This window comes from Archocentrus centrarchus, unplaced genomic scaffold, assembly GCF_007364275.1.
Source record: "Archocentrus centrarchus isolate MPI-CPG fArcCen1 unplaced genomic scaffold, fArcCen1 scaffold_40_ctg1, whole genome shotgun sequence".
NCBI lineage: Eukaryota > Metazoa > Chordata > Actinopteri > Cichliformes > Cichlidae > Archocentrus > Archocentrus centrarchus.
The window spans coordinates 2,595,562-2,619,367 of NW_022060266.1; the positions used below are offsets into that span (position 1 = coordinate 2,595,562).

At 39.2% G+C, this 23,806-nt stretch overlaps 1 protein-coding gene across 1 annotated transcript in view; it reads left to right on the forward strand.

The window, feature by feature from the left end:
• LOC115776876 (glutamate receptor ionotropic, kainate 2) overlaps positions 1-23,806 on the forward strand; it is a 413,631-nt gene that overhangs the window by 309,907 nt on the left and 79,918 nt on the right. The window contains exons 13-14 of the mRNA XM_030724665.1: positions 5,230-5,348; positions 16,796-17,013. Of these exons, the coding sequence (XP_030580525.1) occupies positions 5,230-5,348; positions 16,796-17,013 (337 nt within the window). The remainder of the gene's footprint in view (positions 1-5,229; positions 5,349-16,795; positions 17,014-23,806) is intronic.

Here is a 23,806-nt window from a genome sequence, read left to right on the forward strand (position 1 = left end):
ATAAACCAGAGTCTTAACAACCTAAATCTTACAAGCAAGAGCTATCTATCTATCTATCTATCTATCTATCTATCTATCTATCTATCTATCTATCTATCTATCTATCTATCTATCTATCTATCTATCTATCTATCTATCTATCTATCTATCTATCTATCTATCTGTGTGTATCTATGCATGTGTGTGAGCATACACATTACATATTTTATTGATGTATACTTGTATTTGTGCTATATTCGGTGTGTGGCTGTTAGTATGAGTGAGCCTGCCTAAGGAAGAGTACTAGAACTGGCATACACAGTGGTAGAGGCGCAGTAGCCTTCATTCTATAGGCTTGTTTCACAGGAATGCACAGTTGCAGGATTATTCTGTTGTACTGACACTTGCCCTGATACCTCCAGTTACACATGTCATTGTAACCATTTGTTACTGCCTGTACCTTTCTCCTAATGACAGCAACAGCATTTCTGCTGCTTCTGGTGCAAGTGATGGAATATATAATAGATCTCACATCTACTAAAACCCATCCATTAGTGATTAATATGTTTTTATTTTTCAAAATGAGAATATTTCCACTTGTCACATCAAAGCATGATGTACCTGTCTTCAGTCTTTGAATGACAGCGCTTTGGTTAGTATGTGCTCATATTAAAGGCACCACTTTAATCATTCTCCTCATGATCCCACACGGTCCTTTTCCTGCTTATAACTTTGTACAAATCTTTCAAATTTAGATTTGGAATACAAGTAAAGACAAGGTTACCAATTTTAAACTCTTAACCCACCATGTAAACCATTAGGTGATTTTTTTTTTTTTTTTTGCCCAAGTGAAGTCTTATACTGGAGTCTGGCCTTTCATAACCTTTTGCATTTGGGCATGCCAAACTTGTGAAAATTACATAAAAAGGGGTGAAAGTTAATCAAACCCTACCCTAACCATAGGTATGTAGGTCGGCAGCCTGTTCGTTAAGATAATTGTTTAATAAGTCCGATTCTCTTCTGCAGTTTTCATAGACAGTAATCTGGATGTGGACCAAAGTTTACTGGACAAAGGCCACTGTAAATAAGAGTAGGTAATGTACTGTTTCCAAGCAGCCAGTTCATTTCCATTCCAGTTTTGGAATGGAATTTAAAACCTTTATTAATTAGTTTTATTATCATTTACTTATAAACTTATAAATGGACCATCGGCACATATGACCAAATTCAAATAATTAAGATTTCATGAACATTTAAACTATTACATTTATTTAATCTGCACAAACTTATCTATCCAAAAGAAATTTTCCAAATTCAAAAAATAAGGATCTTATTGTACCTTTAGTGGTACAACAGCTTTTCACTGTGTACCACTGTGCAGTACCCTCTAAAGTACTGCCTGTGTATAATTGATGACAGTGTGTATTTATTTATTTATATTCTTGTGGTTTGTACACTACTGAGTGCCTTAGCAGAATATAAATGAACCTTTTTAAAATGATGACTACTTAATTAATTTAGTCAATATATTCTTTCAGATTTTTAGGTGGCATTTGCCCCCTTCCTGATTTCTTTTTTTGCATATTTGTCACACTTAAATGTTTCAGATCATCAAACTAATTTTAATATTACATAAAGATAAACAGATTAAATATAAAATGCTTTTTTAAAATGATGATTTTATTTATTTAGGGGAAAACAGCTATCCAACACCCCCTGGCCCTGTGTGAAAAAATAATTGCAACCCCCCTGGTAAATCATGAATTAACTGTGATTAACAATATTTCAGTCTCACTAGTCACACACAGGCCTGACTGCCAGACTTGTTGACTGAATTAAAAAAAAAAAAAAAACTTGACTAACAAATTGAAATAAGTTTAAAGACATCAAAAAGCAATAAATCATCTCACAGTCTAAAGAAACAGCTGAAAATGACAGCCTCAACACTGCATTTAATCTATTCTTAGTTAGATTCAATTGGCTTCTCTCAAAATGTAAAGGAGCCCACCCACCACTTTAATCATACTCTGGATCTTGTCCTGACATATGGCATAGAAACTGAAGACTTAACAGTGTTCCCTGAAAGCCCCCTCCTGTCTGATCAGGAATATCTTAAAGATATTAAGGCCTAGATGACCTCTAATTTCTGCTTCTAAATTCAGATCAAACTGAAATTCTTGTTCTCGGCCCCACAAATCTTAGAAACATGGTGTCAAACCAGATACTTACTCTGGATGGCATTACTTTGGCCTCCAGTAACACTGTGAGAAATCTTGGAGTCATTTTTGACCAGGATATGTCCTTCAATGCACATATTAAACAAATATGTAGGACCGCTTTTTTGCATTTGCGCAATATTTCTAAAATTAGAAACATCCTTTCTCAGAGTGATGCTGAAAAGCTCATTCATTCATTTATTACTTCTAGGCTGGACTATTGTAATTCATTATTATCAGGCTGTCCTAAAAGCTCCCTGAAAAGCCTTCAGCTGATCCAAAATGCTGCAGCTAGAGTACTGACAGGGACTAGAAAGAGAGAGCAGATTTCTCCCATATTGGCTTCTCTTCATTGGCTCCCTGTTAAATCTAGAATAGAATTTAAAGTCCTTCTCCTCACCTACAAGGTCTTGAATAATCAGGCCCCATCTTATATGGTACCTCACAGTACCATATCACCCCAACAGAGCACTTGGCTTACTTGTGGTTCCTAAGGGAGTTAAAAGTAGAATGGGAGGCAGAACCTTCAGATTTCAGGCCCCCCTTCTGTGGGGTCATTTTGGTTATTAGGTTTTCTCTTTAGTGTTTGCATGGTATTTGCCTTACCATATAAAATGCCTTTAGGCAATTGCTTGTTGTGAATTGGCACTATGTAAATAAAATTGAATTGAATTGGTGAACTTTCCCAGGAGTGTCTGTCCTAACAAAATTACCCCAAAAGCACTTTGATTACTCCTGAAGAATGCTGAAGAACTGCATACCTCACAATGTTCGGTTAAGGTCAGTGTTCATGATTCAGCAAGAGACTGGAGAAAAATGGCATCCATAGCAGAGTTCCAATTCAATAACCACTTCTGTAAAAACACACACGCACGCACGCATGCACAAAGGCTCGCCTCCTGCCAAAAATAGTCTGCAAACTGACAAAAGTTTAACTTTGTAGAAGAGCAGAGTCCTCTTAAAACAAACACAGCGTTTAATAAAAAGAACATCATACAAACAGTCAAACATGGTGGTGATAGTGTGATGGTCTAGGGCTGGTTTGATGCTTCAGGACTGGGCCAACCTGGGTTATCCACTTGGGTCAAACAGCAGGACAATTAAAAAGAAACTGCAGTGGCCTAGTCAAAGTCCAGACTCAAATCTCTGATTAAGATTGCTTTGACCTTAACCATTAATCCTCCGATGTAGCTGAATTAAAGCAATTCTGCAAAGCAGAGTGGGCCAAAATTTCAACACAGGAAGAAATTGAAAAACAAGAAAGTTAAATTTGCTGCATTGCAGAATTTTTAACAGTGGTCTAAAGCTCAGTTTTAGCCATATATATAGTCCATCATTCTGTGACAGAACTATTCTGATTCACCTCCTCTGACACTGGTGTTATCGTGTATTATCACTGGAGCTTTTTTTAAAAATTTTTTTGCAGAACAAACCTGATAGAAAAAAAAGAGCACGACATTGTTTTTCGTGAAATCCTCTGTTTTTCTCTACTCCTATGTCTGCACTGACCTCACCCAACGTTTTTCCCTCTCCCCACAGATGACCTGAGATAATGTAAGGGCAGCATGATTGGATCAAAATGACACCAAACAGGCCAAGCAGTGCTATAATGAGGGACAGGTTAAGCTATGTTGTCCCTGTAAATAACATAGGTTAACCTTAACAATGCATTGTTTTAGCATTGTGCTACCCAACCAACAACAGCAGTCTAGCCTGCCACTCCCGTAACACTGATGACAACTTCACTCACCCATGTTCATGCTGAGTGGTACTGAGAGACCTGCACTGAGGGATTGGGTCAAATTGGCACGTGCCCCAGTGCAGGGTTGCAGTTCAGCTGAACTCAATTTGTAATTGCAAATTGACAAGCTAGCAAATCCGGGGCAAATTGACTGAGCGGACAGATTGATTTAAGGCCATGGGTTGTCTTAAAGCAGAAATCAGGGGGACATTCACAGGTCCTTGAACTTCAATACACAATATACTTCCTGTGTGTTGTAGGGTTGAAAAGGAATACCATCACTAACCAAAATATAATAGCAACGGCCATTAGTCAGTGACAGTATCATAACTGTACCCTGTCGTTTTATCAATAAAGCAATACATCTTCATATGGAGACTTGTATTCAACACAGTAGTACTGTATTTCACCCAGAGGACAATGGATTACAGCCTTGACACACAGAAGTGCAGCAGTTTAATCTACTTTATCCTCCACAGACATGTAACATCGACTCAAGGTTGTTTTTTTAACTTCCAGAACAATAAAAAGGCTCACACTGAGCAAAGTCTACATTATTAATTGCAATTCGATTAGTCAAATCATAATGTCTGTTAAACAGCTTGAGTCACGACAGAGCCCTAGCTCCCCCTCTATTTCAGCACAAACCAAATCAGGTCAGGATGCTTAACTGTAGACCAATCAACCTTTACTAATCTAATGTCACTTTTATTTAACATGAATAAATGACAAATCTCTCTGCTTGAATGGTGCATTGAGTGAGCGGGATCACCAGGCTGGCGTGGGCATAATGGGAATGAACCATTTGATCTGCTGAATATTAATGCTCCTTCGAGATTATAAGGATTATTATTTCATTTCTTGGCTGGCAATGCAGTTATTTTCAGAACCCATCGATTAAATTACTGAGGGAATTGCCTTTGATATGAGCACACCCACATGTGGAGCCATTTTTGGATTATTAGTGGTGTTAATTCAACCCACTCCCCAACCATTCTATGCTAATAAAATTGAAAAACACACAAAGGGAATTCAGATGAGAATTTTTAGGCTGTATTTTGACTACTGATCCATTCATTAAAGAATCAAATTAACAGCAAAGCAGTCTGAAACATGTTGGCATAGCAATGCTTATTGATTTGGGAACTGTCTCTGAACAATAACTAACTTTGTGTTCTTTCCTTTGTCTCCCCAGGTAGGAAGACAACTCTTGGTCTCTTTCAGTGTATATTCTTGAGTCTTTATGCAGCTGCAGTAAAAATATGTGTGTGTGTTCTCTGTTAATTGTCACAGGTTTAGTCCCTACGAGTGGTATAATCCCCACCCTTGCAACCCTGACTCGGATGTAGTGGAAAACAATTTCACCCTGCTTAATAGTTTCTGGTTCGGAGTTGGAGCTCTCATGCAGCAAGGTAGACGCCTCTGCCTGCCCCCCCTTTTCTAGCACAAGTCCCACTTTTTTGCTGGGGGTCAACCTTGCTCTTTGACCAGGCCCATGACCATGCATGGGGGCCTCTGTGCATGTAGCTAGATGCTTTACAGGTAGTTCAACAGGATAGTTTGAGAGGACTTTGAGCAATGTGATTAGTATATGAGAATGGTGCTCCTGCATGCTTCCCTTCTCCTCCCTCCTCACATTCATGGCCTATTGACAACCATCTCAACAGGTAGGTGTCCCTGCCCAGAACATGTGAGATTGATCAAATGTATGAGTTTGAATGACAATGTGAACTTATTCTGCCTGTTTGTTTTTTTTTTCTTCTGCCAAATCAGTGCCATATCTTCTCAACTAATTGGCATCCTTAGATTGAGGCAAAAATGTCAAAGTTTAATGAAAATGGGAATGTAGACGCTTTATAACTTCTAATGAATTAGAGAAGGTTCCTTTTTTTGACATTTCCAGGAGATAAATTTGAAATTTGAAAACTTTTATTCCAGCCTAATATTCATGCATTTTCCAGTCTAAAAATAAACAGCACAAAAAGTGAGGAAATTTGTGTTTGGTCGATCATTTCTTTCATGTATCAGTGTTTTTTTGCAATGGATCTTATATTGTTGGAAAGCCTGTTTAATTTCTCTTAAATGGAGCCACATTTGTAAGGCAAATGCATTTCTGGGTTGAGCAGTAGAGTTGAGTATGTAAATGAAAAACTTGCCAAATCTTCTCTACCAATGTCCAGCAGCTTATTCTGCTATTGACTCTTGTTTGGTGTTGTTTATGGGACTGAAAGATTGAAGTCTAACGAAACAATTGGCAACTTAACAATTTATTCATTTAACAAACACTGGCCTCTGTAGCATGCGGAAGAACCACACACAGCCACAGCAGCCTGGCACCTCCTTCTCATGCTGGTCACCAGCATGGTCACACACTGCTTTGAGACGGCATCCTATTATTCAACCAGCATTTGTCACAAGGCAGCCAGTGTGGTTGTGTTGGTCACTCTGGCATTAACAGCACACTCAAGATGATCCCACAAGTGTTCAGTGGGGTTGAGGTCAGGACTGCAGGCAGGCAAGTCTGACTGCCAGCACCTGGAGTGCCAGAAGCTCAAAGCAAGAGTCAGTCCCAGAATGCTATTGCATATTGTCTGGGAAATGCACAAATGCATATCACACTGAAGTACTACATCTCACGTGATGAAAACTGAACAACTCTACCATGAAAATTACAGATCTATAAACATGGAAAATGCATAACTAGATCACTCTAGAATGACATCGGCTAGCATTTATATAGCACTTTTCCAGCCTTACCGACCAAGCACTTTGGACCACAAGCTGTATAGAAATAAATGTGAAAACCCTGTTCGTGGGTGAAGTGACTCCATATGTCCACTTGATATCTCAGTATTTCCTAGTATTTGACAGGATCTGTTGTTGGCTGGTTGCATGCTGGGATTTAAATATACATATGCAGATGCATAGTTGACCCATAATATACAAATATTATTCAAAATTACATGAAAATAAATGCAAGTTTTTATTAACTAGTTATGTAAATGGCATGTGCTGTAGCTTCGAGATATTGTCCAGTGTAGTGTCATGTTTACTGAAAAGTCAGCAGAAGAGATCATGGAGAGGTGACAAGTTGAGAAGATACGGCTCAGAGCCAGAAGGTTGTGGGACTAGTCTGGACAAACACACACTATCTGCATAGCACCATGCTGGTCTACACTGTAGAGAGGCTCCCCTGCCCGGTGGCTTGCTCTGCCCCCAGAAAACTGTGGGACGTGCTGTTTGGTCATGACGTTACCTTGGGTACATGACAGTCAGCCCCAACCAGGCTTTGTTTGGGCTCCACTCACCTCTTTGAATGGGTCACCCATTGTTTTCTGTTCTGGTGCAAAAGAATAAAAAGCCCAAACCTGGTAATATGTTTCACTTTTAAACCTGCCTCTGATCGCTGGTCATGGGTCCAACACAGAACAAACAGAACTGATTGTTACCAGCACTGATGAATGTGTGTTTGTTCTCATGCTTGTTACCTTGAGTTGAGGTTTTAAGAATGGACAAAGTGGGTGGCTGGTGGCCCTGCAGGGTGACTTTGATGCCATGGTTGAATATGCCTAATAACAGATATATTTTTTTCCCTTTTAAGTGATAACATGGACACTACAGTTATTATTTTATTGCTACTAAGCTCTCTGAGATTAGCAATTACTGCTGTAACAAAGGAATTTCCCAAATATGGGATAAATAAATTACTTCTCATTCATTCATTTAGGGATTAAATCACAAAACCTTTCAGTTTTTTTTATACAATTTTAATTTTTAGCTAAAGATCACATTCTTATACAGCTAAACAATATTTTAAGAACATTTTGTAAATATGTATTTTCTCAGAGATTTATTTTATTTAGAATGTATTTGTCATCATATGTTGCCTGCATTCCTGCTGTTGCACCTTTTATTAGATAGGGCATGACTAGTCACACTATTAATTAACTGTATGAAAAGGTATATTTGAAAACATGTTATAGTCCTGAACCTTGCATAGTGGTTTTGGACTCTACCAAACCAGCGAGTGAAAATTAAAGTAACCCTCTTACAAAGGATTCGAAACCAAGTCTCTTGGCTGATAATTAAGCATTTAACTGATGCTCCATATCTTATATATCATAGAGTTTTTCTGGCTTTATACCACAACCTATTTTGTCTCCATGAAATTGAAAATGCAGTTCAGTTGTACAGGAACTGGGCTGTGGAGGAACTCTGGCAGCTGTTTGCCATCACGTGCCTACTCCATTGCAATATCCATGGCACTGGGCTCAAGCTGCAGTTGGCTGTCATGTCTTTCCCTGCACACTTCCTCTGTACTAGACAGATTACTCACTCAGCTTACGCTTGACTATGACAAAGAAAGTAAGTTTGATGAAAAGTAAGCATGTGGATTGAGGCTCTCAGAAAGGGAGTGAAGCACAGAGTTCTTAACCTCCTATCTCTCTGACACTTTAAGAGCTTTCTCTCCAATTGAATGTGAAAAATCCCAGCTTTCAATTGCTTAAGCCGCTCGAATAGAGTAGTCCTGATATATCTCAGACCCACCTTCTTCATATGGGTAACAGACCTCCCTCACTCCCACTCTACCCACACACATAGACTCATTCATGCTCGGCATACATTCTGGATAACAATTAAATGAAAACAGGCTGGTAACACTATGAGGCGGGGGAAATAGTCATAATAACTGATGTTATGCTAAGCAAAAATAATAAATAAATGAAACTCAGTAGAAAGTCAGAGCAAAATCTGTGGTAGTTAAACATGAACATTTTACTTTGGAGAAATGGCCACAATCACAGTGATATAAATCCACTGAGATTATAACGTAGAGTTTAGCTTTTGGAAACACTTACATGTTATTTCACTTTTGTAATTGCAAACCAGAAAGGCAAATCAGAAAGGCTAATGGACCAAGAGAAAGTTGAACATAAGAGGTACACTCTCTGAAATCAAAGTACCTTTTTGTATCTTTAGGGGTCGAATAGCTTGTCACTGGGGCTAAAGCTCCGCTGCTGTCTATAAGTGCCATGTAGTGTATACGATTCTGAACTGGGTGAATAGGTGACAGGGGAGAAAATCCTCCTGACCCACCCACGAAGAACAAGAAATGTAGGTCCCAGTGACAAACTTTTTACACCATGAGCATAAGGAGCCATTACTGAAGCAGGACATGTTTTTTGTTTTGTTTTTAATCTCTAGACCTCTAAAATTCATATAGAATTGTCTATTTAAAAAGTGTCTCCATTTTGGTTTTTGCCACAAAAAGGAGAAAGGTTAGCAATCAAGTGAGATGTGGAGGGTACTCCTGATGAAGCTCTTAGTTTCAATTCTGTAAATTTCTGTGTTAAAAATGGTATTTTCCTAAAGAGCACAACAACAACTGCAATTTGAAGTATAAAATGTATGGGAAGATCAAATGTTGTAGGAGTAGAAAGAGCTGAAAGAGTAAAAAATTTGAAAAAAACAACTCAAATTCTTCAGTGGATGATCATGTCACCACTCTAAAAACTTTCCATAGAAACGCAAAAAAGTTCATAAAACTTAAACTGTTAAAAGATATCAACAAACTGAGAAATATCTGAATAGTTCAACGTCTTGAGACATGTTTAAAGTTTGAATTTTTTCTCTAGCTCAAAGTCGAGTTTACAGTGACACACTTACTTCTTGTGCCTCAACATGACAAAACCTCTAATAATTAAAAAAAAAAATAAAAGTAGAAGTTCTCTGTTCCAAATCGATTTCAATGACCAATACAAACAATACAGACCAAAAATGTGGATCTTACTGTGGAGCAGCTTTTTGCATGTGCATCTGCCATGAATTGTAGAATGACAGAAGTCAGTACTCAAACCAGCAGGACGAGGTACAGGTCACAACTAACCTTTAATTAGGTTGTATGCAGAAGTCCAGATAGGGAAAAGCAAACAGCAAAATCGAAGTTTTTCAGAGACAGGGAGCACATGAGTGGAGGATAACAAATGACCTGAAAAAGGAAAAAGGAAAGGAAAATAGGTTACAAATATACACAAGGGAATTAGAGGAAGTGGACTTAACTGGGGTCCAAGGCACAGCCAGAACTATTAATGACAATGATACAAAGGAAGCAAAACTAAGTGCAAGACATGGGAGACAAATGACTATCACAATAAAACAGGAAGTGAGAAACTGATTTGAAAAAGAGAGGTGCAGAGACAAGAACCATACAGAATAATTAATACTGAAGAACCACATGGAGGGAACTGAGGGAAGACTTTAGTCTGTAACCAGGAGTACATTACAGTGCCTTGCGAAAGTATTCGACCCCCTTGAACTTTTCAACCTTTTGCCACATTTCAGGCTTCAAACATAAAGATATAAAATTTTTATTTTTTGTGAAGAATCAACAACAAGTGGGACACAATCGTGAAGTGGAATGAAATTTATTGGATGTGTCAAATATTTTTAACAAATAAACTGAAAAGTGGGGCGTGCCATATTATTCGGTCCCCTTGCATTAATACTTTGTAGCGCCACCTTTTGCTGCAATTACAGCTGCAAGTCTCTTGGGGTATGTCTCTATCAGTTTTGCACATGGAGAGACTGAAATTCTTGCCCATTCTTTCTTGCAAAACAGCTCGAGCTCAGTGAGGTTGGATGGAGAGTGTTTGTGAACAGCAGTCTTCAGCTCTTTCCACAGATTCTCGATTGGATTCAGGTCTGGACTTTGACTTGGCCGTTCCAACACCTGGATACGTTTATTTGTGAATCATTCCATTGTAGATTTGGCTTTATGTTTTGGATCATTGTCTTGTTGGAAGATAAATCTCCATCCCAGTCTCAGGTCTCTTGCAGACTCCAACAGGTTTTCTTCCAGAATGGTCCTGTATTTGGCCCCATCCATCTTCCCATCAATTCTGACCATCTTCCCTGTCCCTGCTGACGAAAAGCAGGCCCAAACCATGATGCTGCCACCACCATGTTTGACAGTGGGGACGGTGTGTTCAGGGTGATGAGCTGTGTTGCTTTACGCCAAACATATCGTTTTGCATTGTGGCCAAACAGTTCGATTTTGGTTTCATCTGACCAGAGCACCTTCTTCCACATGTTTGGTGTGTCTCCCAGGTGGCTTGTGGCAAACTGCAAACGAGACTTTTTATGGATATCTTTGAGAAATGCCTTTCTTCTTGCCACTCTTCCATAAAGGCCAGATTTGTGCAGTGTAGGACTGATTGTTGTCCTATGGACAGACTCTCCCACCTCAGCTGCAGTTCATCCAGAGTGATCATGGGCCTCTTGGCTGCATCTCTGATCAGTCTTATCTTTATGTTTGAAGCCTGAAATGTGGCAAAAGGTTGAAAAGTTCAAGGGGGCCGAATACTTTCGCAAGTCTCACAGGACACAGAAGATGAAAGCTGATGGTGACATTTCAAAGCACTGTAATTAGGGCCCGAGCACGAACTGTGCGAAGGCCCTATTGTAATTGCTTCGTTTATTATTATTATTTTTATTTTTTTTTTTTTTATTTTTATTATTATTCAGGCAAATGAATTGGCTTTTTGGGGGCTTTATCATATTCAAAAACTCATGAAACTTTGCACATGCGTCACACCTGGTGAAAATTTAAGTATTTTAATGGGCTCGGGCAAGGGCGCGCCCAAATGGCTCGCTAGCGCCCCCTAAACTGGAGCCCCACCGCTGTGTTTCACGTACATGAATGAAACTTCATACACATGTATATCATGTCCAGGCGCACAAAAAATCCTCTTGGAGCCATGCCCTAAACCCAACAGGAAGTCCGCCATTTTGAATTACTTATGCAAATTTGGCGATTTGCAGCCCTCACACTTTTTCTAATAACTCAGAGGTTTTAGACGTTATCATCTTCATATTTGGTTTGTCTAACCTACACCCCCAGGGGAATCTAAATCTCGAAAATGGTGAGTTTTTGCCAAGGGGGAGGGGTCCTTATGCCCCTTTGAACTTTGATCATTCGCCATGAAATTTTGATTGCCTCTCATTCATACATACATGATCCAATGTGCATCAAACTTCTCCAGTAGGATGAGGGTGCCCCCCTGAACACATACATATGACAATATTTAATATCAGTCGCAGCGCCACCTAGTGGGAACAGGAAATGTCATATTTTACACTTGGAGGTCCAGCTCCAAGGTGGTTTAGCAGAACCATCTCAAATTTCACCTGGAAAGCCTTAAGAAGTTGGACTTACTGTGTTTTCAAAACTGCCGTCCCATAAGGGTCACGCCCTTTTGTCAAAAAGTCACAAAGTTCGATGATTCGCCATGAACACAAAAATGGCTGTAACTCCAAGCCAACTTGCCCAATCTGGCTCAACCTTCAGTGGTGTGATAAGCACCCTGTCCTGAACACACTGATATGCATAAAGTCCATAAACGTTAGAGCGCCGCCTAGTGGCAGCCCGGAATATCTTAAAATAGCAACTTTTTTGAGTAGCCCCGGAGCTACGTTTTATCTACATGTATGAAAATGTACATGCTAGTGTAACATACTAAGACGTACAAAAAAGTCTCTTGGACCCATACCCCAAACCCTACAGGAAGTCGGCCATCTTCAATTGAAGGTGTCAATTTTTGCGATTTCCACGCCTGCTATTTGAACGAACTTGTCCTAGGGCATTTCACCCACTGACACCAAATTGGCTCCAGATCATCTACACAAGTAGCCCATCAAAAGTTATTCATGGTTTTGTAGAATATTGAACGGTGTTTCCATGGCAACCCTCTGAATTTGGACTTTTTTCAATTTCAAATTCACAGAGATTCTAAACATCAGCCCCTGGGCTGTGCTTTCTCTGTGTATCTGAAAATGTGCCTGCTGATGTAAGATGCTAACGTCTACAAAAAAGTCTCTTGGACCGATAGCCGAAACACAACAGGAAGTCAGCCACGTTCACTTTAAAGTGTCATTTTTGCAGCATTTTTCGCCTTTTTCAGGCCTTTTTGCCTCAACTCCTCCTAGGGCATTTGACCCAGTGAGACCAAAATGGCTCCAGATCATCCACACAAGTAGCCCATCAAAAGATATTCATGGTTTTGTAGAATTTTGAACGGTGTTGCCGTAGCAACCCTCTGAATTTGGACTTTTTTTCCATTTCAGGCCCAGATAGGTTCTAAACATCAGCCCCAGGGCAGTGCTTGGTCTGTGTACCTGAAATCGTGCATGCTGAAGTAACATCCTAAGACGTACAAAAAAGTCTCTTGGACCGATAGCCGAAATCCAACAGGAAGCCTGACATGTTCTAATTAAGGTGTCATTTTTGCAGCATTTTTCACATTTCTCAGCCCTGCTATTTGAATCATCTTCTACTACAGCTTTTCATCCAGTCACACCAAAATGGCTCCAGATCATCTACACAAGTAGCCCATCAAAAGATATTCATGGTTTTGTAGAATATTGAACGGTGTTGCCGTAGCAACCCTCTAAATGTGGGATTTTACTCATATACCACAGTGCACCAAATTGTTACATCTCTGACATACATTGTCCGATCTGCCTCAAACTTCACAGGCTTAATGGGAGGGTAAGGGAGACTGGACACACCCCTCTATCAGCTTTGTTTCACACTCATAACGCCACCTAGTGGCAACAGGAAATCAGTAGGACACTGATACTCATCATCCTATGGTCATTACAGTTTCATTGATGGCTGCAGGCATTACATAGAGCATTGTGACATATTAATTAGTGGGCACTCACCGACGCCACCTAGTGGAAGCGGGAGACGATCGACGCGAAGTACGGCTAGCCTGCTGAGCCGTCAGCAGCCGGGTGAGCCAGCTACTCTCTCGTCTGCGAGAACCTCCGAGCGCGGTTCGGCTGGAGCGTGCCACGGGTCGACGCGCGGCTTGGCTGGAGCGCGCCAGGGGTCGACGTGCGCCGGGTGCGAGGGCCCGCTCATCGCCGCTTGCGGCTTTAATTTTTAACTGAGACTTGCAAACTGCTATACAACATGCACACTAGCAATGTTCCTCATTTTTGTTTAGCCCTTTATGATGCATAAATAAGCTTTTAGGGTTTTCACAGAAACACCACCACTCTTAATTTCTAAACATCCTTAAAATGCTTATGGCACAAACTCACCTTTTCACAAGCACTCCTTGATACCAACAAGTCATATAATGAAACTGCTGAGAGAAAGAAAAGCAAGTCTGTGTCAGTGCAGGGAACACTTAAATAGATAAATCGGTCATTAACTTTGCTCGCAAACCCACTCTCAACATCACGAGACTGAAGAGTTAGTTTAGTAGTTAGCTGACGCCTTTGTTAGCTATATGGAATATGACTGGTCATAGAGATTTAGTGCCAAGCTGTAGTACAGGTAGTGTGTTATATTAGTAAGCTAATGCTACTGAGCTTGAGTTTGGTATACTTACCTTGCAGATGCAGTATGTGCCCACTGTGGATTGTGAATGGTACTTTTTCCTCCCTCAAAATTAGTTTTTTTTTTTTTGAGAAAGGTTTTCACCTCCTTTTCTAAATTATTAAAAATGTCAGACTGTCCCCTTGTAAGTGTCCCATTTAGTCACATGTGTACACATTGATTGGTACACTATGAAAACATGTCAGTGCTTTTCTCAGCAGTGAGTGCACACAGTAATTTTCATATTTATTTCTTTTACTTCCCCTGAAAGGCACTATGTTTGAGAAAATACAGTTATTAATGGGACGGTTAGTGTGTTAAAGTAATGTCCAAATGTTACAGTTTTACATTCAGAATGTTACAATCAGGGTTAATTATATTACTATGCACAATCTTTACGAGCTATTTGGTGAGCTGTGCCACTTCAATATTTAAAAGGAAATAGAGTCAAAGTGCAATGGCACAAAATGCTGTTAGCTGAAATGCAGAATTAATTATTACACAGTAAAATCCTATGAACAGTCTGCTTTGATGAGAGATTTTTGGTTTAGTTTTCTTCCCCACCCACCTTCCTTTTTAAGACACATCTGTAAATTTCTGCACAAGGAAGGAGGCATCTTGTTTCATTAATAAATAATAAATTAATATCTTAATAAATGTGATAGCTCTGTAATGTGTTTTACAGCATCATCTAACTGTGAACAATGCACTGAATGACTATCAGGTTATGGTCTTTTCACTCAGAGACATGGCTACTTGTGTCCATTGGCCCATCACAGCAGCTGCACCATGACTTGCAAAGCCAACAAACCGTGTGCACAACATTTCTTCAGGGACGCCCTCATGGCCAGGCTGTCTAACTGCATGTTGTGGGACAGAAGGCCCGATGCATAACTCCGATTTAATTATGTACTGCAGAAAAACCAGAGTTGTGTGCACACAGTAAGAGTATCTTCATTGGCACGTGGCTGGCTTAGGGTCTGACAGTAAATAATGTTTTGTGTTCTTCTACACATCATACATGTCAGCTGTTACATGCAAATTTCAGATTTATATGGAGGAATAGTTTGTCCAGGCTTGGGTAGAGTAATGAATTCACCCTTACATCAGAAACATATTAATTTTTCTTCAACCTCCTTGTTTTCAGAGACAAACTCATGTAAAACCTGCATTTACATTCTTGGTAGAATATTCAGCCTGTTTATAAATTATAAATTTGCCCTGTTTGGATCTGGCCCTGTCTGTGGCAGAGAGAGTCACACCTGATGTGTGGATTCTGTGAGGTCTGCCAGTGGTGACTCTGTATAGCACTACAGGTCTGATACAGATGGCAACAGATTTGCAACAGAAGGCAACAGATGCGAGAGTTCTCACAGTTAATCATCGTATTATTGGAAAAAAGATTGCATGTAAGTGCCAACTTGACCCTGACTTCTCCTATTCCCATTTTACTGCCTTCTCCATGCAGCTGACTGGGAGTGCTCTGAGAGCCAGAAGTTCCTTTTGAAACTGAAAATTAAAAATAATATTTTATCAAATGTATTATTTGTACTGTTCAGGAACATATATCTACCTTTTTGATACATAGTTATCTTGAGGTACAAGCCTATTTTATGAAACCCTGTTATAGTAGTAGTCAGTCAGACCATCAGTCCATTTGATGAGTCAGGTGTTCCACAGTGTCTTTATTGTCTTTTAATGTCTTTATTTTATTTATTTTTATTTATTTATGTATTATTATATATATATATTTTATTTTATTTTTTATTTATTTATTTATTTTTTATTTTTTTTATTTAGTATAGTCCTTGGGGTTATAGTTCTTGTACAGCACTTTGGTCAACGTCGTTGTTTTAAATGTGCTTTATAAATAAACTTGACTTGACTTTACAGTGGGTCCACTCACCATATTGCCAGTAACTTATTTGCATGGTTGGATCAACCTGATCCAGTCCATTTTTTTTTTCTTTTATTTTTTCCACATTCTGAAGTTGAATAGAAAACATGGGGAGTAGCTTGAAAATAGTTATCACAGTCACTTTAAGCTTACATCACCTGGGATTCCCAGGCTGTCTGCCATCCAGGTACTAAAAAAGCCCCACGCTGCTTAACTTCCAAGAACAGGCAAGACCAGGTGTCTTCAGGGTTCTATGTCCATAAGTGACAGGAGAAGCAGTGCATGTGATTCACCACTGTAATAAATGATGAATGGTAAATGGACTACTTCTTATATAGTGCTTTTCTACTATAACTGAGCACTCAAAGTGCTTACATAACACATATTAATAACAATATTAATCATCAGGTTCAACCATGAGGCTGCCCACTCTGTCCACTCTGTGTATGTGTGTGTCTGAGTGTGTGATTCAGGCAGCAGATGCAGAGGCCTAGCGTGGCCCAACCTGGGTGCTGCCCCCTCCCAAGCCTAATCCTGTACCCAGCCTTACCTGCTACTCTGCTCCTCTCGTTCAGGATCTGAGCTCATGCCGAAAGCCCTCTCTACCAGAATTGTAGGAGGAATCTGGTGGTTTTTCACGCTCATCATCATCTCCTCCTACACGGCAAACCTGGCAGCCTTCTTAACTGTGGAGAGGATGGAGTCGCCTATTGACTCTGCTGATGATTTGGCCAAGCAGACAAAAATAGAGTATGGAGTGGTAGAGGACGGCGCAACCATGACCTTCTTCAAGGTTAGTTACAGCTAGATATTATTAATCCAGCTTCATTCTTTTCTCATGCAGGGATTTGTATTACTTGTTTTGAATATACAGACTCACAGTGTAGTTTTGTCATAACTTAATTTAAGATGGTTGTTGTTTCTAATAAGAGAGAAGTTTCCTGTCAGGTCATGAGTGTCATATCACCAGTTAATTGTTACAAAAGAATGTCTCCTAACATTCAGTAAGATACCACAAACAAAGTCATCAACCAAAGGTACTAAGCTTTCGCGGTTTCATGTTGAATAATAGAATTTTCACGTAATAATAAAGCTGTATTTGTAAAGTACTTTTCCAAACACTGCGAGATATAAAGTTACATAACGAGACCTTAATTATTCATCACAAATCTCTTTTCATTTTTACTTTTCACTGAACCAAAACTTCAAATTTAATTAATCAAATTATAATGTCACCAAGCCTCTACGGTTTTTGCTTGATCAGTTTTATTCACAAACACACATATTAGGGCTGTAATCAACCAAAGACAAGTTCTAGTAGACAGAAGTTGTACCTACTCATCAACCAATTCACTGGTTGTCATAAGTGTTGAGTGCACCTGATAACCGTATTACGTGATAACCCTATTATTATTATTATTAAATAATTGTAGATGAACACAAAAAGCTAGTATTTGCAGCATACTAGTACTTTTATACTGAAATAATAACACCTTGTAGACAACACCATCCCATATTTATATAATGATTCACAAGATTAAACAATAGGATGGAAACATCCTTGCAACTAGAACATAAATCTGTGATTTCCCAGTGATTGTGTTGAATTTTTTCCATATTCAGAGACCAATTGCATGTGGTTGTGGTAACCAACTCACTCAGAGTTTGAGCATGCAACACCCTCAACCTTTGGGCAACCACTTTCAATCTGTCTCCAAACAATTGCAGTCCAACCCAGACTGAGTGCAATTACTCTCAGACAGACTGGTGAAGGTTTGCAAATAATTGCCATCAAATTTTAAAATGCGGACAGATTTTCAACACTTTGCAATAAAGACAGCCTCGAGTCAGCCTGCACTGATGTGTTTAACTCATCAGCAATGGGCCTTTACTCAACTGAAAATCTACTGTGGCAGGCTAGTCCATTTTGCCAAAATTTCATTGAAGCAACTCAGAATGGTACTCAGTAGGTTGTATTGCCCCCATGTGCTTGTATACAGTGGTCTGCAAAAGAATTCATACCCCTTGAACTTTTTCATATTTTGTCACATTACAACCACAGACATAAATATATTTGGTAACGCTTTCTTTTACTGCCAGCCCTTAGGCCATAACTATCCTGTAAGTAAATTTAAGTTATGTGGACTTAGACTGTAATTATTTTTATTAAGCTGTAATTATTTTTAATTAGGCTGAATTATTTTTAATTACACCGTAATTATTTTTAGTGAGGCTGAATTATTTTTAATAAGGCCATAATTATTTTTGATTACGCCGTAATTATTTTTAATAAGGCTGAATTATTTTTAATTACACCGTAATTATTTTTAATAATTCAGCCTTATTAAAAATAATTACGGCCTAATTAAAAATAATTATGGCCTTATTAAAAATAATTATGGCCTAATAAAAAATAATTATGGCGTAATTAAAAATAATTTCTAATTCCACATAACTTAAATTTACTTACAGGATAGTTACAGCCTAAGGGTGGGCAGTAAAAGAAAGCGCTACTAAATATTTCACTGGATTTTAATGTGAAAGACCAACACAAAGTGGTATACAATTGTGAAGTGGAAAGAAAATTATACATGATTCAAAACATTTTTTACAAATAAAAAACTGAAAAGTGCGGTTTAGGTCTGGACTTTGACTGGGCCGTTCTAACACATGAATATGTTTGGTTTGAAACCGTTCCATTGTAGCCCTGGCTTTATGTTTAGGGTTGTTGTCCTGCTGGAAGGTGAACCTCTGCCTTAGTCTCATGGCTTTTGCAGACTCCAACAGGTTTTCTTCCTGTATTTGGCTCCATCCGTCTTCCCATCAACTCTGACCAACTTCCCTGTCCCTGCTGAAGAGAAGCAGTCCCAGAGCATGATGATGCTGCCGCCACCATATTTGACAGTGGGGATGGTGTGTTCAGAGTGATGTGCAATGTTAATTCTACGCCACACATAGCATTTTACATTTTGGCCAGAAAGTTCCATTTTGGTCTCATCTGACCAAAGCACCTTGTTCCACATGTTTGCTGTGTCTCCAACATGGCTTCTGACAAACTGCAAACGGGACTTTTTATGGTTTTCTTTTAACAATGGCTTTCTTCTTGCCACTCTTCCATAAAGACCACATTTGTGCAGTGCACCACTAATAGTTGTCCTGTGGACAGATTCCCCCACCTGAGCTGTGGATCTCTGCATTTGGTCCAGAGTCACCGTGGGCCTCTTGGCTGCATCTCTGATCAGTGCTCTCCTTGTTGGGCCTGTAAGTTTAGGTGGACGGCCTTGTCTTGGTAGGTTTACAGTTGTGCTGTACTCTTTCCATTTCTGAATAATGGATTGAACAGTGCTCCGTGAGATGTTTAAACTTCTCCACAACCTTCTTCCTGACCTGTCTGCTGTGTTCTTTGGACTTCATGATGATGTTAACTCCCCAATATTCTCTTAACCAACCTCTGAGGCCGTCGTGGAGCAGCTGTATTTGTACTGAGATTAGATTACACACAGGTGGACTCTTTTTACTCATTAGCAGTCAACAGGCAACTTCTGAATGCAATTGGTTGCACTCAGAGAAAAGGGGGCTCAATACTTTTGCACACCACACTTTTCAGTTTTTTATTTGTAAAAAAATGTTTTGAATCATGTATAATTTTCTTTCCACTTCACAATTGTAACCACTTTGTGTTGGTCTTTCACATTAAATTCCAGTGAAATATATTCTTGTCTGTGGCTGTAATGTGACAAAATATGGAAAAGTTTAAGGGGTATGAATACTTTTGCAAGCCACAATGTTACAGGCAGCATTACATTCTGGCTTCTCCAGACCCTTTTACATCTGTCACATGTGCTCAAGGTGAACCTGCTGTTCACCTGCCAATTCTGGTATTCAACAGCAAATGCCAATTGGGCTCCATGGTCAGTGACATCAGGCCCTCAGGTCACCCTCATGAAGTCTGTTTCTCATTGGTTGGTCAGAGATTTTCACACTAGTGACCTACTGGATATCATTTTGTAGGAGTCTGACAGCACCTGCTGTTAATGTCATCAACACCAAAGGAGCTGAAACTGATTAATAACCCCCTCTGCTGCTTACAGTAACTAACCAGATCAATATCCCAGAAGTCTGACTCAGTGCTATACTCTGTTTAAAAAGTGTCCCTTTAATATTTTTAGCAGTGTTGGTAGATGGTAGTTAAACTTTTTGGTATTGTCCTGTTCAAACAAATTGTCCTATTTCAGCCCCGCTTGAGCTCTGCTGCACTTCTTGTACTTTGCAGCCTTGGTCTTGTTCTTTGAGTGTTATTGAGTACAGGCAGATGTAAAGTGCATTTGTCATCTACTGAGAAAACATATTCTATCCACACATCCAGTGTGAGATGTTTAAAACACATGGCTAGGAGTGTTGTGATGTGCACATGCATCTGAAACAATAGTCCCCCCCCCCCCCCAAAAAAAAATAAAAAAATAAAAAAAAAATAAGACCAAATACTAACTGCTTGGTCTTCTGTAAAATGAATGTCTAATGCTGGTCAGGATATCGCCGAAGCACTATGTCTCACTCTTCTTCTAATCAGGGGCATATGGGCTGAAATCAGGGGCATACCACTGAATATCACTGATTTAATACCGATTTCATAAGTAAAATCACATGCTGATTTTCACCTTGTATGTATAATGGGAGTTTTGGCTGGCAGTCTACAGAAGAGACTGTGGCTTTTTATGTGGCTGTGGCACCGATCTCCATGTCCCCAGACTATACAAGTCTAAACTGTTTTGAATTAGGCATACAACAGATGGGAGGAACACCTCCACAATGGGGATTAAATCAAGTAGATAAAGCTTATTCAGATGATACCTGAGAGAGTAGGGAGCAAATGTATGGACCTCACACAAGTATAATCTGTATAATCTGTTTAGAATCATATGGTGAAAAAAGTATACATAATGCAATTGTTTCCTACAAATATTTATTAAGGGGAAAAAAATCTCCTTTCCAAAAGTGATCTGACCAAGAGTCCATGAACATGAGAGTGGCTTCACTCCCATAATCAGCAGATCTCAATCCAGTAGAGCATCTCTGTTCTATCTCTTAGGAATGTCTCCAGCACTTCGTTGAATCTATGCCATTTCTGGTAGTTCTGGTAGTTAAGGCATGTGTGTGTGTGTGCTACTGCAGTACTACCAAGGTGTACCTAATAAAGGGGCTGTGAGCATATAAATTCCAACCAGTGTCTGTGGACATGCAAAGATGGCAGCTTATACAATTCCTGGCACCCACTGACATGTTCCCACCTTTCCTGTTTAAAGAGGTCTGGGAGACTATTGGACAGAATTTTCTGACTATTAGCAGCAGTCTTACTTCTGGTTTTGTAGCAACTTGTTTGAAACATGCTGTGGTACATCCACTGTTTAAAAACAGCATTCTCATTAGGGTTTAATCCCGGGATCCGGGATTCCCGGGAAATGCGATCAGAACCATTTCCCGTTTCCCGGGAAATGTTAGACGGGAAACCGGGAAAAAAGTCGCGCGCGTCGATTTGACTTTCAGAAAGAAAAGAAAGCTTCAGAATGTTAAATTTAAGGAAATATTGAGAGAAGGGTTCGTTTAATGCCAAAAGCATTACTCTTCATTTCAGGCACGTTCAGCCTCCGTTTAAGGCTTCAGCCTTCATCTCAAGCGTTTTAATAGAGGTATTACACAGTTGTACTTTTTTCCTCTTTAATTTGTTGAAATCGTAGGCAATGTGTTTACCCTAAGGTATTTTGTATTATATAATTCTATATTATTATATATTGTTATATTGCATTATATAGCCTATAAAATATGCCTGCCCTAAACAATAAAGAAATATCTGTTTAACTTCGAGTGTTTCTTTTCCTCGTTTGCAGCCGCTTACTAACAATCATGAATTAGGATACGGGCCTAATGTGTGAAGAAATTATCATGAAATAGATTGCTTTAACATATTTCGCTTTTAAAATGGAGTTGAGTAAAATGTATATTTTTTAGGCTATAAGGATTGGCCAGTTTTTCAATAGACGATTCACAGCGAACCTACTTTAACCCTCAGACACGGTGTTATAAATTTGCTGTTGCCAGAATGGCAATGACCAAGTCGTAGTGCATTACTCAAGGCCCTGTGTTATGTCATATTATAGTGTAGTACGGTAGTTAACTTTTCAATGACTATTACAGCGTTCCACTGGTGGAGATATAGTGCAACAGATGTCGCCACGACAGCGTGGCTGAGCCTTTATCAATGCTGTGGAGATGAACCGTATTGTTTTGCACCAGCAGTTGTAAAAATATCTTGGTATAATTCCATGTACAATGGAGGAATATTCGAATTATATTTGTTAAGGGAGTGTTGAGGAACGATACAACACCGCATAGCTCGAGCACTCGAATGTCGAGATGTAGGTTTTATTGCGTTAATCAAGCCGACGTTACCCCCTACTGGGCATAACAGGACATAGCTGGAAAGCTACCTCTACAATATCACAATAGGTTAAGGCCGACACAGGCTACAGAAGGCCTAATTAAAATAAAAAAATAAATAAACTTTTTCCCGGGATTTGATTCATGTCATTTTCGGGAAAAATATTAAACCCTAATTCTCATGTCTCATTTAGAACATATAAGCATGAAAGGTTCCCTTACAGTGGTTCAGGTCCTGTTTATCACAGAGAACCTTCTCAGGTCACCTTGAGGACACTCTCTCATGACGAGTTCCACAAAGTTTAATTCTTTGGCTAATCTTCTTTTCTCTTTATCTTCTCCCCCTGGGGTTAATTTAAAAAAAAAAAAAAAAACATGGCCTAGCCTTTTATGTGGACAATTCCCAAATTTATATGCCAATTAAAGTAAATCATGTCAGTGTCCCTAAAACACTACTGGGATCTCTAAAGGACATAAAAACATAGATGGCCTTATTTTTTTTTTTTTTTTTACATTTCAGTGAAAGTAAAACTGAGGTCATTGTGTTCAGACCCACAAATGTCTGTGCTGCTTCTCTCTTGAACCTGGGCCCACTGAAGTCACATGTAAAACCTGCACTTCATCCTGGCATTAACCAACCTTGGTGTCAAACTAAACTGTGTTTTAGACTACATAAGCAGAGAAACTGTTAAGGCTAGCTTTTTACCATATGAGGCTTTTATCCAACATTAAATCCGTCCTATCTTTTAAAGTTTTTGAATGTCTTATTCATGCTTTTACTTGGATTACTGTAATGCACTATACATTGGTCTTAGGGATGCTTCACTTGCAAGCCTGCATTAGTCATTGCTCATTTTTTAACAGGTACTCACAAACGCGATCACATTTCCACATCCCGGCCTCCCTCCATTGGCTCCCTGTTCATTTGAGAATCCATTTTAAGATTTTATACTAAAGTTAAGGAAAGCTTCTTAATGGCTCCTGGCTCAGCGGAGGATGGCATGTTTCCTCAGATTTATTAAAGTATTGGTCAGTCTGAAGATCTGAAAATGACTGTTACAATTGGTCAGAATTAGGCCATGCCAATTTAAAGAATGTCAACATTTTTTTACAGAAAGAAAAAAAGTTTTATTCTTAACCTAAACATTTAT